This window comes from Prinia subflava, chromosome 10 (genome assembly GCF_021018805.1).
Source record: "Prinia subflava isolate CZ2003 ecotype Zambia chromosome 10, Cam_Psub_1.2, whole genome shotgun sequence".
Classification (NCBI taxonomy): domain Eukaryota; kingdom Metazoa; phylum Chordata; class Aves; order Passeriformes; family Cisticolidae; genus Prinia; species Prinia subflava.
This window is the reverse complement of record NC_086256.1, coordinates 10,500,424-10,513,870: the sequence shown is the minus strand read 5'-3', so window position 1 is coordinate 10,513,870 and position 13,447 is coordinate 10,500,424. Positions and strand designations below refer to the sequence as shown.

The following is a 13,447-nucleotide window of genomic DNA, read 5'->3' as shown; positions in this document are numbered from 1 at the left end:
CGCAGTGACAGCGTTCCTGTTCCTGCCGGGGGCTGGCCGAGGCGCTGCCGCTGCGTGGCCTGCTCCGTGTGCCCGGTGGCTGTACTGTCCGAGCATGCTCACCCGGTCATGCCCATTCTGCACATCACCTTTGTGTTCTGTCCACCGCCCCGCGTGCTCCGGGAGTGTGTGCGCATGCCGTGTGAGCTCGTCGGCTTCTGTCCATCCTGCCCAGCGCTTCACATAGTCACACGTGTCCGCCTTGCACCCACCTCCTGGGTTTGCTGTGCACATGCTCTTGCTGAGCCTTCCTTGGCCGTGCAGAGCCATAACCTTTCTCCTCTCCCTCCTCCCTCCTTGTCTCGCTTGCAGGCATGCGTGACCACCCCCCCATCCCCCTGGGCGACCTCAGTGACAACATCGACCGCCTCAAGGCCAACGATGGGCTGAAGTTCTCACAGGAGTACGAGGTGAGCCTGAGAGCGGGACGGGCAGCAGGGTGGAGTGATGCTGGCCAGGACCCCCAGGCAGAGAGGGCCTGGTGAAAGCTGGGCTGTGCCTCCCCTGCAGCAGCGCTGCGTGGCCAGTCCCCATACCAGCCCTGGGAGCCTGCCAGCTCTCCCTGCCAACCCCACAGTGGTGGGAACTCACCTTGAGCAGTTGTAGCATGGCTGATAGAGGGAGAAGGCCTTGCAGGAGAGTGCACAGCGGCCTGCCATGCTGCCACCATGGGTATGGTCTTAGGAGTCAATGGGAGCTCGTGTCTGCCTACCTGGACTGTCACTGATTACTTTGCTCTGCTCTGTGAGAGCTGCACTCCATCCAGGTTGGCTGAGGTAGTTTGGTCTGCAGCATCCTGTGCCCATTCACTTCCATCTGTGTTCAACGCTTTGCTCTCTGCGCCATCCTCTGATGCCAACAAACATGCGTTTTGAGATTTTGTTCCTGCTTTCCCCATCTAATCTCCCACGGGACTGTGCTGGCATTAGCCTGTGCCATTCAGCATCAGTGCCCATAGAAACTTTGCTAATGTGCCACTGCCCTGCCCAAGCTCCCCTCCCTGCACAGGGCTCTCTGCCTGTGACCTGCAGTCATGAGCTGCAAGCTTGCCTGCACTTCTGGATCCTGCTCCCACCCTTATGCTGTGGTGTCTGTGGTGGAGCCCCTGAGCAGGGAATGTCTGCATCCACCACTGATGCTGCCTTTGTTCACACGCAAAGGCATGTGCTGGGTGTTTGGTGAACTCCTCCACTGCACCTCTCCCACCCAATTCCCTGCAGCCCTGTCCTCCCCTGAGAACAACTTGCCAAAGGGGTGCACATGTGGAGGGAAGGGGACTGACCTACCTGAGGGCTGCCTCACCTTTTTTTGGCGCTCTCCAGGCTGCGTGATTAGGTTGCAACCATTTAAAATTGGGGAGAGTTCCTCTGCAGCCATGAGAGCAGCAACGGCAGGATGATGTTTTGCTGTGCTTATATGCAGAGCCCTCTTGAGCTGCAGGGGACTTGTAAATAACCCCCCCACTAGTATTAAAGAGGGAATAAATTTGGGAAGTGTTCTTTGCATGTGTTATCGCTTCTGTTTGAATTGTTATCTGCCTGTGCCTGTGGCCACCCCTTCCTGCACCGTACCTACACTGATTCATGAGATGAGATCAGAGCATTTGCCCACAAGGTAGGATTATATATGCCAGGAAAGGGAAAGCAGATCTCTATGTGGAGATGGTAAGGGACGAATTCCAGCTAGTTCAAAGGGTGTGCTGCGTGTATCTGAGGAAAGCACAGAGCTCCTTTTTTGCTTTGGGATGCCAAGTGGAGGGCCTTGCTTGGCATCCCTCTGCATTTACTGTCTGAGCCAAAGAGATGAGCTACAGCATTACATTGCGACTTGGGAAATGTTTAAAGGAATAATGTGCTTCACTTGCAGTTACCTGTGTGTTCATGTATGTCCTGCCAGTGGAGCCAAAGTGTGCCGTCACATCTGGCTGCCTTGGGCTTTTTGTTACCAGTCCAACTGAAATGTTAAGCAGGGCTGTCCACTCTGCTACAGGCAAGCTGTGGCTCTGCAGCACGGTGGGGATTCAGCAGGATCCAGTGTCTTTGCCCTCCTATCCTCACACTAAGGCTGTGCTGAGTAGAGCCTGCAGCATAATACTGAGCTGTGGGAACTGTTTTTGAAAAAATGAGAGTTAAGTAAATTCTCTTAGCTGCTTTCATGAGCCCCTCTCTTCTCATTTCTCTTTCTTTAGAATATCATGGCTGGTTGAGAGCACCAATCAGTTGTACTTCTCATGTTGAAGCAGCTATTAAATAGCTGATTGTTGCACGTAATTTTTTTCCCCTGGATTCTGCTGTGTTTGACTCCTCATCATCTGGAAATTGCTGAACATGACAGGCTTGTACAGCGATTGACACGAGGATGGACCCAAAAGTAGAAGGGGTTGCACCTTGTTGGCATGTGGGGATCAATGCAATCATTTCCCATTTGAAATGGCAGTGAGAAGAATCCTGGACTGAGTTTGAAGAGAACAGCAGCTGCCTGCGCAGGATTGCTGCAGCAGCGGGTGTGCTCTCATCCTGGTCCCTGTATGTGTGGGTTTGGCAGAGCAACAGCTCCCTTTGATAGGAGGGCTGCAGGGCAGGATAGGCATGGTGTGTACTGCTGACTAAGGAAATCTGCAGAGTGGATGTGGAGATGGCAGAGGTGGGAGGGGAGCAGGCTGTGCAGCCCCTGTGGGAGCCTGAGAGACAGGAACCACACCTGGGCGGGCACATGCTTGCATTTGCAGTAAGCACTGATACAGCACCAGTGCTCACCCCAGGACTCTGTGAGCCCCAGACCTTACACAGAGCTGAGTGGTGACCCAGCACTTTGAGAAGTGAATCCCTCCACCCTGTTCCCCGTGGCATAATGGTGCTGCCAGAAGGGGCATAGCACAGCTGAGCAGGGAGACACAAGGGAGGAAGGCATGGCAGGTGAACCCCCAAGGCCCATTTGCTGTTTGATTGTGCTTTGAAATAGTTGCATTTTAAATGTTTTTGTAGAGCAGCCTGTCAGCCTAACATCTCTGTGGGGTGTAGGGCTGTTTATAGATGGCTCACATTCCAGGAGCAGTGGCACCACAGGCAGAGAGCAAATATTTAACAGCACTTCTAACCATTGAGGCCAGCTGGCCTAGAGCCATCAGTCTGGCGCTTGCCTTGGCTGTGCAAGCAATAGCAGGGTAACCTAGACACAGGTGACATGAAACAAGACCTGTCAGCACCTCCCCGCATGCCTGGGAAGGGGGCAGGAAGAGTGGCAGAGATTTCTCACAGCCGTCTGACCTCCATTCCCACAGGTCAGAGAACAAATAATATTGCTCACACCGGTTTGCCAGCCCGCGTGGCCGTGCAGCCTGTGTGACAAAGCCAGCACAGAGCAGGCTGTGGGCTGGCTGCAGTGAGAACAGGCTCATGAGCTGTGGGTTAGCCCTTGCCCCCCCCCCCGGCACCTGGGAGCCATCCCAGCTGTACCTCCTGGTGCCCCTGGTGCGGCAGGAGAGGCTGAAACGCAGCTGCTGGGAGCTGAGCCGTCTGCAGGCACAGTTCACAGCTGCCATCTGCTCTGGCGTGGGGCAGAGCGCAGCCTCACCACGCTGTACGGGCAGGCAGCAAGCTGGGGAGCAGGGCACAAGGCTCTGGCAGCTGCTTCTGGCCTGGCTGCACTAGGAAGGTATTTCATTTGTGGTGTACAGTGAAAGCTACAGCGAGTTTACAGTGTGGGATTAATGGAATTAAATAAGTAGAAGTGAGGCTGAGCCCGTGACTGGATGTGCAGGCGCTGTCCTGTGTTGGAGCTCCTCCTGTGGGCACCTTCCCACACTGCAGCCCGTGCTCCCGGGGCAGCATCCTGCCCGTGGGCGCTGCCGAGAACCTGCCCTGGGACAAACCGGTCAGCACACACACCACGTCTCTCACTGTCGCTGTGGGATCCAGCAAGCTGAGCACTGCTGTCCCCTTTGGTGCTGTTAGCAAACACACGACAGGCTGGCTCCAACCAGCGCTGGTTCCTGCTCTCTTGTACTACTGCTAGGTTCTGTATCACCTTCCCAGGAAAAGATTTTTTCCTTACTCATTTCCAAACTGCAGCTTGTGGCTGTTGTCCCTCGTGTCCAGTCCATCCAGCATGTCCATCCAGTGTATGACCCCCAGGAGCAGAGCAGAGCGTGTGGTGAGAGCCTGGCTGGCAGTATGGCACTGCCTGGCATATTAGTTCCTAGTAATCTTCAGGTTGTGTAGGAGATTTGACTGTGTTCCTGCTCCCTAGTGTGGTAGGAGGCTGCAGATCTGTCCTCACAGTTTTCTGTGGAGAGAAACACCGGGGTTTTACCCAAACCCTGTATTCACTTACATTTCCCATAAAGCCACTGAGGACACTGCATCTCCCGTGCCTGCAGCCCTGGCAGGGCAGGTTAGGTGGCAGGAGAGGTGCTTGGGTCCCTGGGGCAGTGAGCCAGGGGGTGCTGGGCCCAGGATCCAGGTAGCACCCAGGGAGCCTGGCTTTAATGGGCTCATTGGGAAGCTGCCTGGCAGGCACACGGCATTCACGTTCCCATAATAAGAATGATAAGGCTGAAGTGCTGCCAGCGATTGATTCAGAAGCACATTATGTCCTCATTTGAGGTGTGGCACAGATTGACAGTGGTCAGTGCTCCTGCTAATGTGGTTGATTTCACAGGAGGACTAGAAGCACTCACTGCCTGAGCATCTTCCTGTCCTCATGCCCTTGTGCAGCTCCCTGAGGGCACTGCCTGCCTGGGCTCTCCACACCTGCCAGCAGCAGAGTCAGCAGCAGGGCCTCAGCATGCAGAGGGATTTTGGAACTGCACTAAGGAATGGGAGCAGCAAGCCCGAGGTGGACCTTATCTGAGAGTCAAACTGGCACTCAGGGACATTTTCAAGGCATTTGTAAAGTGCTCTAGAGTCTGTCGAGGAAAAAGCCTTTTTCCAATCCCTTTTCAATGGTCTAACTCTGTCTTTATGGCAGTAGCAGCAGGGGCCCTTCAACTGCTTTGGTGAAATTGTTCCTTGCACTTCCATGCTGGGAAGGAGGAGTTTTACTAATTGGGCTTTTTCTTAATTTGCACTTGCTGTCTTACAGCATCTTCCTATCGCTTTAAAGCAAAGCAAAAGTCACAGTGCTTTTAAGTTTGCTCCTGGCTCATTTCCTTCCAATTTCCCAGCCCTTCTGCTTTCTAGGAAGTGTTACTCTGATCAAGTTTTAGGATGAAGCAGTGATTCCCGTGAGCCCCAAAAAAGAACAGGAGCAAACTCTAGTGCTGAGGCAGGTGTGGAGCGAGGTGGGCAGATGAAGCAGTGCTACTGCACACAGGGGCTGCAGAGCATTGTACAGAGATGGGACAAGACTTGCCAACCACTACTCCATGTAAGGGCTCCAACTCTCTCCAAGCAGCCCATCATCCTCCCATTTATTTACTCATTTGTTTGCCTTAAAGGGGGGAACAGGTGTACATTAATTCATCACCAGAGTTTAAATTAAATCATTTTACTTCTAAATGAGTCACTAATTTTCAGGAGTATTTAATTAGAGCCTCTTTGCACTCAGGTGCTGTATTAGTTCTGACTTTCTCACCTGTTTGCCCTCTTAAGAGGCTGATGATGATTAGACCATTTCTGCACATACTCATTGCACATCAAAGCTGTTAACTCTAATAGCAACACCTTGATGCTCTTCCTCCATTCTGGGGGCTCTTGGCAGCCTTGTCCTCCCCCAGGAAATAACCCTTCCCTCTGCTGTGGCAGGACACAGACTTGCTGTGCAGAGCACTCTGCACCCCAGAGCTGGGTCAGCCCTGCAACCTCTTGGCAGTGATTTGCAGCACAGATTGAGCATGAACAACTGTGCTGAGCTCTACTTGCCTTTGCTGCAGGGGTAGGACTCCCTCCAGCACCCACCTGTGCCCACTGAGAGTGTTCACAAAGTGCAGTTACAGCTGGTGCTTCCTTGGGTTGCTTTCTCACAGCAGATGTTCACTGATACCTTCAGAGCTAGTCTCAGCTCCTCCACCAGCTACTGGTGGAGCTGAGGCTGCATGGGCTGTCTGTGCAGATTAAGGCCGTCTTTTTGAAAAATAGGTGTTATTTATGTTTCTAATAGGCATTGGTGGGTCCATATTTTCCTTGTTAGTTTGTTTATTAGTGCTTCTCCTTCAGTGTGCTCCATATTGATCAGACTGATGTCAAAACCCCTCTTATTTATCTCTACTCCAAACCATGAAGTCCTTTCATATTATATTCCTCTTATTTTTTCATGTCTTTGATCATTTCTGCATTCCCTTGTGCAGTCCAGGCCCACCTTTGGGGGCAGCAGTCTTCCCTGCCACATGGCTGAGAGTGGGGAGCATCCAAAGAGCTGATCCCCTGAGCAGCCTACTCTGAGGGAAAAATACAGGTGCCTGAATGAAATGAAGTGCCCCAGAGAGCTGTGAGCTATGCTGAGATGTCTCTGGGCCTGGGCAGAGGAGAGTGCAAGGCCTGTGGCAGCCAGGCCTCTGGCTTTGCAGCCAGAAGTGGTGCTTGCAGCCTCCACTCCCACCATCCTGGCTGCAGCGCCTCTGAGCACAGTGGCTGCCTGCTTATTACACTGATAATAGAAAATTACAGGTTTTCTGTAGAAAATGTCTATTTACATCCTACATTTCCCAAACTACCTATTAGCATCTCTGTGATGTCATATCCTCCTGTGCTTTTTCGTCAGCTCTGGCCCCTCTACCTGCAGGCAGCCTGGGCCACACCTGGGGACAGACAGCTGCCACCTGACACAGCACTGGCCCATGCCCTGCATGTGCTGCAAAGCCCTCAGGGCTAGTGCAGCCATGCAGACAGTGCCTGTGCTCCATACTCCAGCCAGTGCCTGCACCCACTGCTGTCTGCTTGGGAAGTGCCTGCTCCACAGCACAGGAGCAGAGGGGCATTGATGGGTGTCACTTTGTGCATAGCTGGTGGTTGGTGAAACTGAGCAGAGGGACCATGAGAGCTGTTCATGTCAGCCCAGTCAGGGAGCTGTGCTTCCCACCTCAGCCTTTTGCTCACAGCTGATCCAGAGCTGACAGACAGGCATTTCACTGCCTGAGAAACTTTCTGACACGGCTCTGCCAAGCGATGAACACAGATGCCTGCAGGGAGCATAGCATGCAGTGCTTCCCTTGGCCTGTTTCCCCAGTGTTTTTTTCTGTGGGCCAGCAAAGTTTCAGAGACCCTGTGCTGGAGCAAGATTTTAAGAAGGTTTTGATAGTGGTGTTAATTTTGGGGGGAGGGGGGTCTATGCGATAACTGATTTCTGCTGTAGCTGCTTGCCCTGATCTTGCCCAGGGCTGCATGTGCAGAGCAAGTCCCTGCATGAGGCAGGTGTCTTACCTGTGTGTCTCTCAGACAAGACCTTCCCATCTCAGAGGGTTGCTCTGGGGATGGTCCTTGTTCACATGGCTTTGTGTGTGGACTAGGTTGATAGAGAAGGCTTTGGGAAGAGGCTGCCTGGCTGTGGAGCAGCCATGGACTGGGTGCCCCAGCACGTGGCTCATGGGAGAAGCACTGGGTGTGCAAGGCCAGGTGGGAGTGGGATGTGTGCTTTTCAGGCAGTTGCATAGTGTGCAGGCCAAGATTTATAACCACGTCTCTTCTCCAGGTTTATAGTTTCTTGTCACTCTATTAACTCAAACGAGAGGTGTTTACATTGCATAAGTAGCTGGAGCAGTGGATAGTAACCTATTAATTTTCATGACTATTCCCTGGCAAAAGCTCATAGGCTGTCTTGCAGGACACTAATACCAAAAGCTCCTGGGGCACAAGACACCCAGGGCTTGCTGTATTTCAAGAGACTGCAGTTCAAAAGCTAATAAAACCACTAGGTCAAGATCTGCAGTCAGGTCTCTCTGGAATCCTGGCAGAAGATCAAATTTCTGCTGAAGGGTAGCTCCAGAGGGAAGGATGAGCATGCAGCAGAGGAAATGAAGGCTCATCTGCAGCAGGCTGCCCCAGTGAGGGACTTCTTTGCTTGCAGATCATGGGATGTATGTCCCACTGGAAACTGGTTTTCCATGTGGTCTGGCTTGATGCTACTGCCGTGGACACCCATGGAAGCTTTGTCTGGCCTGGGGAGAGGTGTGCAGGGCAGTGCAGATTTCCTGACTGAAACCTGTGTGCTGCAGCACCCCAATGTGCTGTAACTGCTACCAATTCCTTCCTTTTCTTTCTCTCCACAGTCCATTGATCCTGGGCAGCAGTTCACCTGGGAGAACTCCAACCTGGAAGTGAATAAACCGAAGAACCGCTATGCAAATGTGATAGCCTATGACCACTCACGGGTCATCCTGACTTCCATTGATGGTAAGAGTAGCTGGAGTGGGTAGCCCATCAATAAGCTGAACATGATTGTAGCAAGGAGATCATCTTTTTCTGTGTTCTCAGCTCAGCAGGGACAAACACCAACATCAGCATGATCAGATGTGTGTTCTGGCTGGCCAGAGGAGAAAGGGCACAGTAGAGGTTTCCCAGTGTCCTCAGAGCAGTGTGTTCTGTGTGGTTGCTTCTTAGTACTGCTGGCAGCAAACGTGTCTGTCCCAGCAACCTCCTTCCCCACTGTCCTCTCTGTGTGATCTCAGCTGCCTTCCTTGGTACATGGTGAAACGTGGCACTGTTAGTGCCAATGCCACCCTCTGTCACAGCACAGTTGTAGAGCCAGTATCTTTCTCTGGGACTTGTCATTGTATGGTCCCAACTAAGTGCCCAGAGCGGCACAGGATGAGGGGTACTCCTTGCCCTGGGACATCAGACTCCACACATCCCTGTCCTCCATGGGAGCATCAGGCCTTGGTGTCCATAGCACTGACCCCCATGGCTCCGAGAACCAGCCCCACATCCCTGGAGTTTGGGCTAATACATGTCATCTTGCACACAGAGGAGCTGGAGCCCAGGCTCACACATTCCCCTTGTTTTATAAACCAGCTCTGCACACCCAGATCTGAGCCTGCTGATGGAAGATGAGGAAGATAGAGCTAATTCAATGCACTCCTGCTTGGGGAAGGAACTGGGGCCTGGCTTTGCACACAGGTGTCCCTACAGTCACTAGCATCCTTTTTTGGGAGATGGAAAAGCCTTTTCTAATGGTAATGCACTATTCATCCTCTTCAAGAGGAGGAGAGGGGGCCAAACAGTCCCTGACAGCAAGCCCTGTTAAGCAGCAGTAGCAGTAGCAGCTGTGTGAAGGCCTGGCACATCTCCTCATGGGCAAACCCTCACAGACAGCTGTGGGGTGAGCACGTGGGGGAATCCCTGTTTTCCAGCCTGACTCAGTTGCTGTAAGTAGTGTCTGTGCCTTCCCGGGAACTGTTCCCAAAGCACCCTGCCAGGTCCATGCCGCCCATGCCAAGGGAGCGAAGCACTGCACTCCAGCTGCTGCCGTTCCCCCGGAGCTGCCAGCACTTTGTGTCTGCTGGAGACTGCTGAGACCTGTAGAATAGACCTGTAGAATTTTCCCCAGGACAAAAGGACAAGGGGTGACCCCCAGCCTTATTTCCTTCCTCTAATGAAATGCAGATGCTCTCTCCTGGGGAGACAATGAGATTCCTGCTGCTTTCTCTCCCTGCAGCTCGGGCAGCCCATGCTGAGCAGGGTTTGGAAACAGCCTCGGGCCTCTGCTTTGCTGAATTTATTTTAGTAACTATGTGTTTGCATTTTAAAGGCCTTTACGAAAAATTCCTTTCCCTAAAGTGGTGGGGGCTGGAGCAGCCTCTGCCAGCAGGCAGCAGAGGGGATCTCACACTGAAGGGTTTCAGTGGTGGTGGGAGGAAGATCTCCAGCTCCTGGGGATAGTCGTCCCTGCAGGAAAGATGGGAGGACATCCCTGCCTGACATCCTTTGCTAACAGAGACAAGCTAATAAAGGAGCCTCATTTTTAAAAGGTGCTGTAGGACCATAACAAATTGCTGGTGAATTTAAGACAATTATTTCAGTCAGTTGCTTGGGGCCGAATGAGCTTCTTAATATTCCTGCCTGTGAATTTTCCTTTGTGTGCATGTGGCAGCTGTCTCTCTGCTTTGGTGTTGCCTGCTTGTTGCATTAATGTGGGAGTTAAAAGGGTTCTTCTTTTTTCAGGCACCATCCCTGTCCTTTGCAGGATCCCTGGGAGAGATCCTGACATCACCCCATAAAGGAGACTTGTCAAGAGCCTTATGAACATGCCAGCCTCTTCTCCTGGCTGCGGGGCCCAGCAGAGCAGTAGGTACAGGGCTGTGGGCTTGCCCCAGTAACTCCTGCCCTCTTTCTCCTCCGCAGGAGTCCCAGGCAGTGATTACATCAATGCCAATTACATTGATGGGTATCGGAAGCAGAACGCCTACATCGCCACGCAGGGACCGCTGCCAGAAACCCTCAGCGACTTCTGGAGGATGGTGTGGGAACAGAGAACAGCAACTATAGTCATGATGACCAGGCTGGAGGAGAAGTCCAGGGTACAGTGTGTGCTTTCTCTCTTTTCTGGAGCTGTTGGGAGGCAGAAAAGAGGAGTGGGAGCATTTCCCAGCATAAGGGCACCCAGGGAGATGCAGTTCCAGCGATGTGGGTCACTGCTTCATGCAGCCCAGCAACAAATGCCTTGTAAGCATATCCCTGTGAGGCAAAAGGTTGGCACAACCTCCTGTTGCTGGCCTGCTCATTTACCTCTATTTTGCCTGCATGTCTGCATGTGCACCCGTCCTTCCCTGCCCCCATCACTCCCATCAAAGGGGGAAAGGAAAGCTCTGAGAGGGGGAGTGTGGACCATCCCAGAAGTTGCAGTAGTTGGGGGGTACCGGCAGCATCCAGCAGCCTGACAGGGCCCTAGCATTCCTGGCAATGCAGGGGAATGGCTGACAGGGTCTCATTGCACTAACAAGACTAATTTGTGCCTCATCCAATGACAACATGTATAAATGATCAGCTTACACTGCTAGGATTAGATATTCTGATGTAATAAACGCAAAGCTGCCTGCAGACTGTGGGGAAGGCATGAGTTGGAGGAGTGGGAGCCCTCACTGCAGATGACAGAGTTTTCATGACAGAGGTTCTTACTCAGCCCCTGAAGCAGGAGTTTGTAAGCTGTGACCAAGTGCTCCTGAGTCCAGATGCACCCTTTGGGCAAAGCCTGCCCAAGGAGCAGGCAGCTTCTGCCTCTCAGGATTCAGTTTGTTCCTAAAAGTAAAATTTTAGCGGTGAGCGTTTGTACCAGCAGAATATTTTAGTGTTGCCATGCCAACAGCAGAAGGGGCTTGTGTGCTCAAGCTGTGAAGCACTGATTATTTTTAGCCCAATAAGCTCATTCTTTAGAAGCAGAAATGGTCAAGTTTGGGTTTAGTTAAAACTTTTGCCCACATGCTCTCTGTCCTTTTCAAAGCTTTAGCACCAAAATGCTTGCAGGGGTGTCCAGCCCACCCTGGCTGGGAGGAAGCAGCTGGAACCACCAATCACCATGGTGAAACAGATCTGCTTTTCTTAATGTTCAAAAAACAGGCATTGTTGATGCCCTACAGCCTGCAGGGGAAAAGCATTCCTTGGAGATGAGCTGTGTCTAGAGTTCCAACCCCAGCTTTGCCCTGTGCTTCCTGCTGCAGAGCCCTGCCTGTTCTGTCCAATGCCACTGTCACCCACACAGCCCAAACAGGCAGGGAAATGATTCTGACCTGCCCTGTGGCTCACGACTTGGCACATGGGCTAAGCGAGATGAGAAGCTGCTGATCAACTGCACTCTGCAGCTGAGGGTTTTATGGGGACTTTTTTGTGCCTTCACATTTCAGTGATGGAGCATATATTTGAAAAATAAGGAAAAGCCCTTCTGGGTTGCCAAATAAATCCATGCCTGGAATCCTGACTCACTTAACTTCTGGGCTTCTTAGTTATGGCAAGGCACTCCAAGGTGCATGTTTCTTGAAGATAACAGGTCTCCTTTGACCCCAGAGGGACTTGTCTTTGCCTGAGATGTCTGTGCTGCTGAGCTGTATGTTATCTCCCCCCAGCACACCCCATCCTATCATCCTCCAGTATTGGTTTCTGTCCCAAACACAGTGCATGTGGTCAGGCTTTTTGTGAATCCTTGTGTTATGGGCAGGAGGTTACCAGAGCCTTCACAGAATCTCAGGCAGCCTGCCTGATTGGGCACACTGCCCAGGGGCTCTGGCTGACCTGACCAGACCCAGACCCCTGCATTCGCTCCCTGGCACTGCCTGCTCATGTCCTGCTGCCTCTTTGGCACATCCCCAGCACTAAAGAGAAGTGGGCAGTTTTCTCTGGCACTGTGGGAGAGGCAGGTTGCCAGGAGAGGCAGTGGAGAAGCCTGGTCACTCCTGAGTTGAACCAGTGATCCACAGCAAGGACTTCCCTGGATGTGTTTGCTGTACTCTGTACAGGTGTCTCAGGGCATTCCCTCACAGCAGGGCTCTGGTGGATGTGATGTGGACTTTCAGAAGATTATTTTCTCTGAGGTTTTTGTTGTCTTTTTCAGCATCTTCCAAGGCAAGATGGCTTTTAGCCACCTTCCTGCTCTGCTTTTCCTCATGCCCTTTTGGTGATGGCTAGAGCTCTCTTGGGTGCACACCTTTTAGGAACCAGTGAAGATCCTAATCCCAGTCATTGCCCGTTGCTCCAAACTTTCAGCATGAGTCACTGTTTAGCAGTTCATTCTGCTCCAGAGCCTTCAAACTTCATCTGATGTAACCCCTTGGGTCCCTGCAGCAGTGCTGCCTGCTGATGCTCGAACTGCTCCAGGCAGTCACATGGATCACAGCATTACCCAAGGGTGACCTTGCTTGAAAGTCCCCTTGCCCAGGGGCTTTGGGGCAAGCACAGGGCTGTTTCTCCAGCTGCAGAGCCTGGGGTGGGTAGCAAGGCCTCATGGCGTGCTGCCCAGTGCAGAGCAGGCTCTGCTGCCTTTCCAGGCGAGCTCCCCAGGTCACCCTCAGCAGTGCTGTGATAAGCCAACCAGGACCAGCAGCAGCTTGGCAGCCCTGTGGGGGTGACTCTGCTTTAAAGGGTTCCTGAGCTGCAGAGGGAAAAAAAATCTTTAAAGAGCATCAGCTTTTATGGTCTGCAATTTCAGCTGGCTTGATGGTCTAAATCATCCTCCCTTTTTCATGTTTTCACAAAGTAAGAAGCACATAAAGGATAGAAATGGCTGGATTGTGCAATTTAGCTGCCTTCAAAGCTTTACAATCAGTTTCAGAATCATTTGGTGGCAGTTCAGAAACACACATTGTAGATTAGCTTTCCTGAAGCTGCGAGCGTGGTGTGTCCCTGCCGGGCTGTGTTGCCAGGAGAGAGGTATTAAAGCAGGATTTCTCCTACCCTGGGCTATCCCCAAGAGCCTGGCAGAGCCAAGTCTCCCAGAGCAGTGCTGTGGCTTGTTCTGTTCCAGCACAGAGCACCAAGCAGCCATCCCT

The 13,447-nt window shown here is 52.3% G+C and overlaps 2 protein-coding genes across 5 annotated transcripts in view; one reads left to right on the top strand and one right to left on the bottom strand.

Moving 5' to 3' along the window:
• The window catches only part of PTPRF (protein tyrosine phosphatase receptor type F), a 376,154-nt gene that overhangs the window by 349,419 nt on the left and 13,288 nt on the right, over positions 1 to 13,447 (top strand). For all 4 annotated transcript variants that reach the window (XM_063407253.1, XM_063407256.1, XM_063407252.1 and 1 more), the window contains 3 exons: positions 352 to 449; positions 8,243 to 8,366; positions 10,314 to 10,489. In XM_063407253.1, the coding sequence (XP_063263323.1) occupies positions 352 to 449; positions 8,243 to 8,366; positions 10,314 to 10,489 (398 nt within the window). The remainder of the gene's footprint in view (positions 1 to 351; positions 450 to 8,242; positions 8,367 to 10,313; positions 10,490 to 13,447) is intronic.
• LOC134555577 (CLK4-associating serine/arginine rich protein-like) overlaps positions 3,678 to 13,447 on the bottom strand; it is a 27,917-nt gene continuing 18,147 nt past the window's right edge. Inside the window, exon 2 of the mRNA XM_063407278.1 lies at positions 3,678 to 4,323. The gene's annotated coding sequence lies outside the window, so the exon portion shown is untranslated. The remainder of the gene's footprint in view (positions 4,324 to 13,447) is intronic.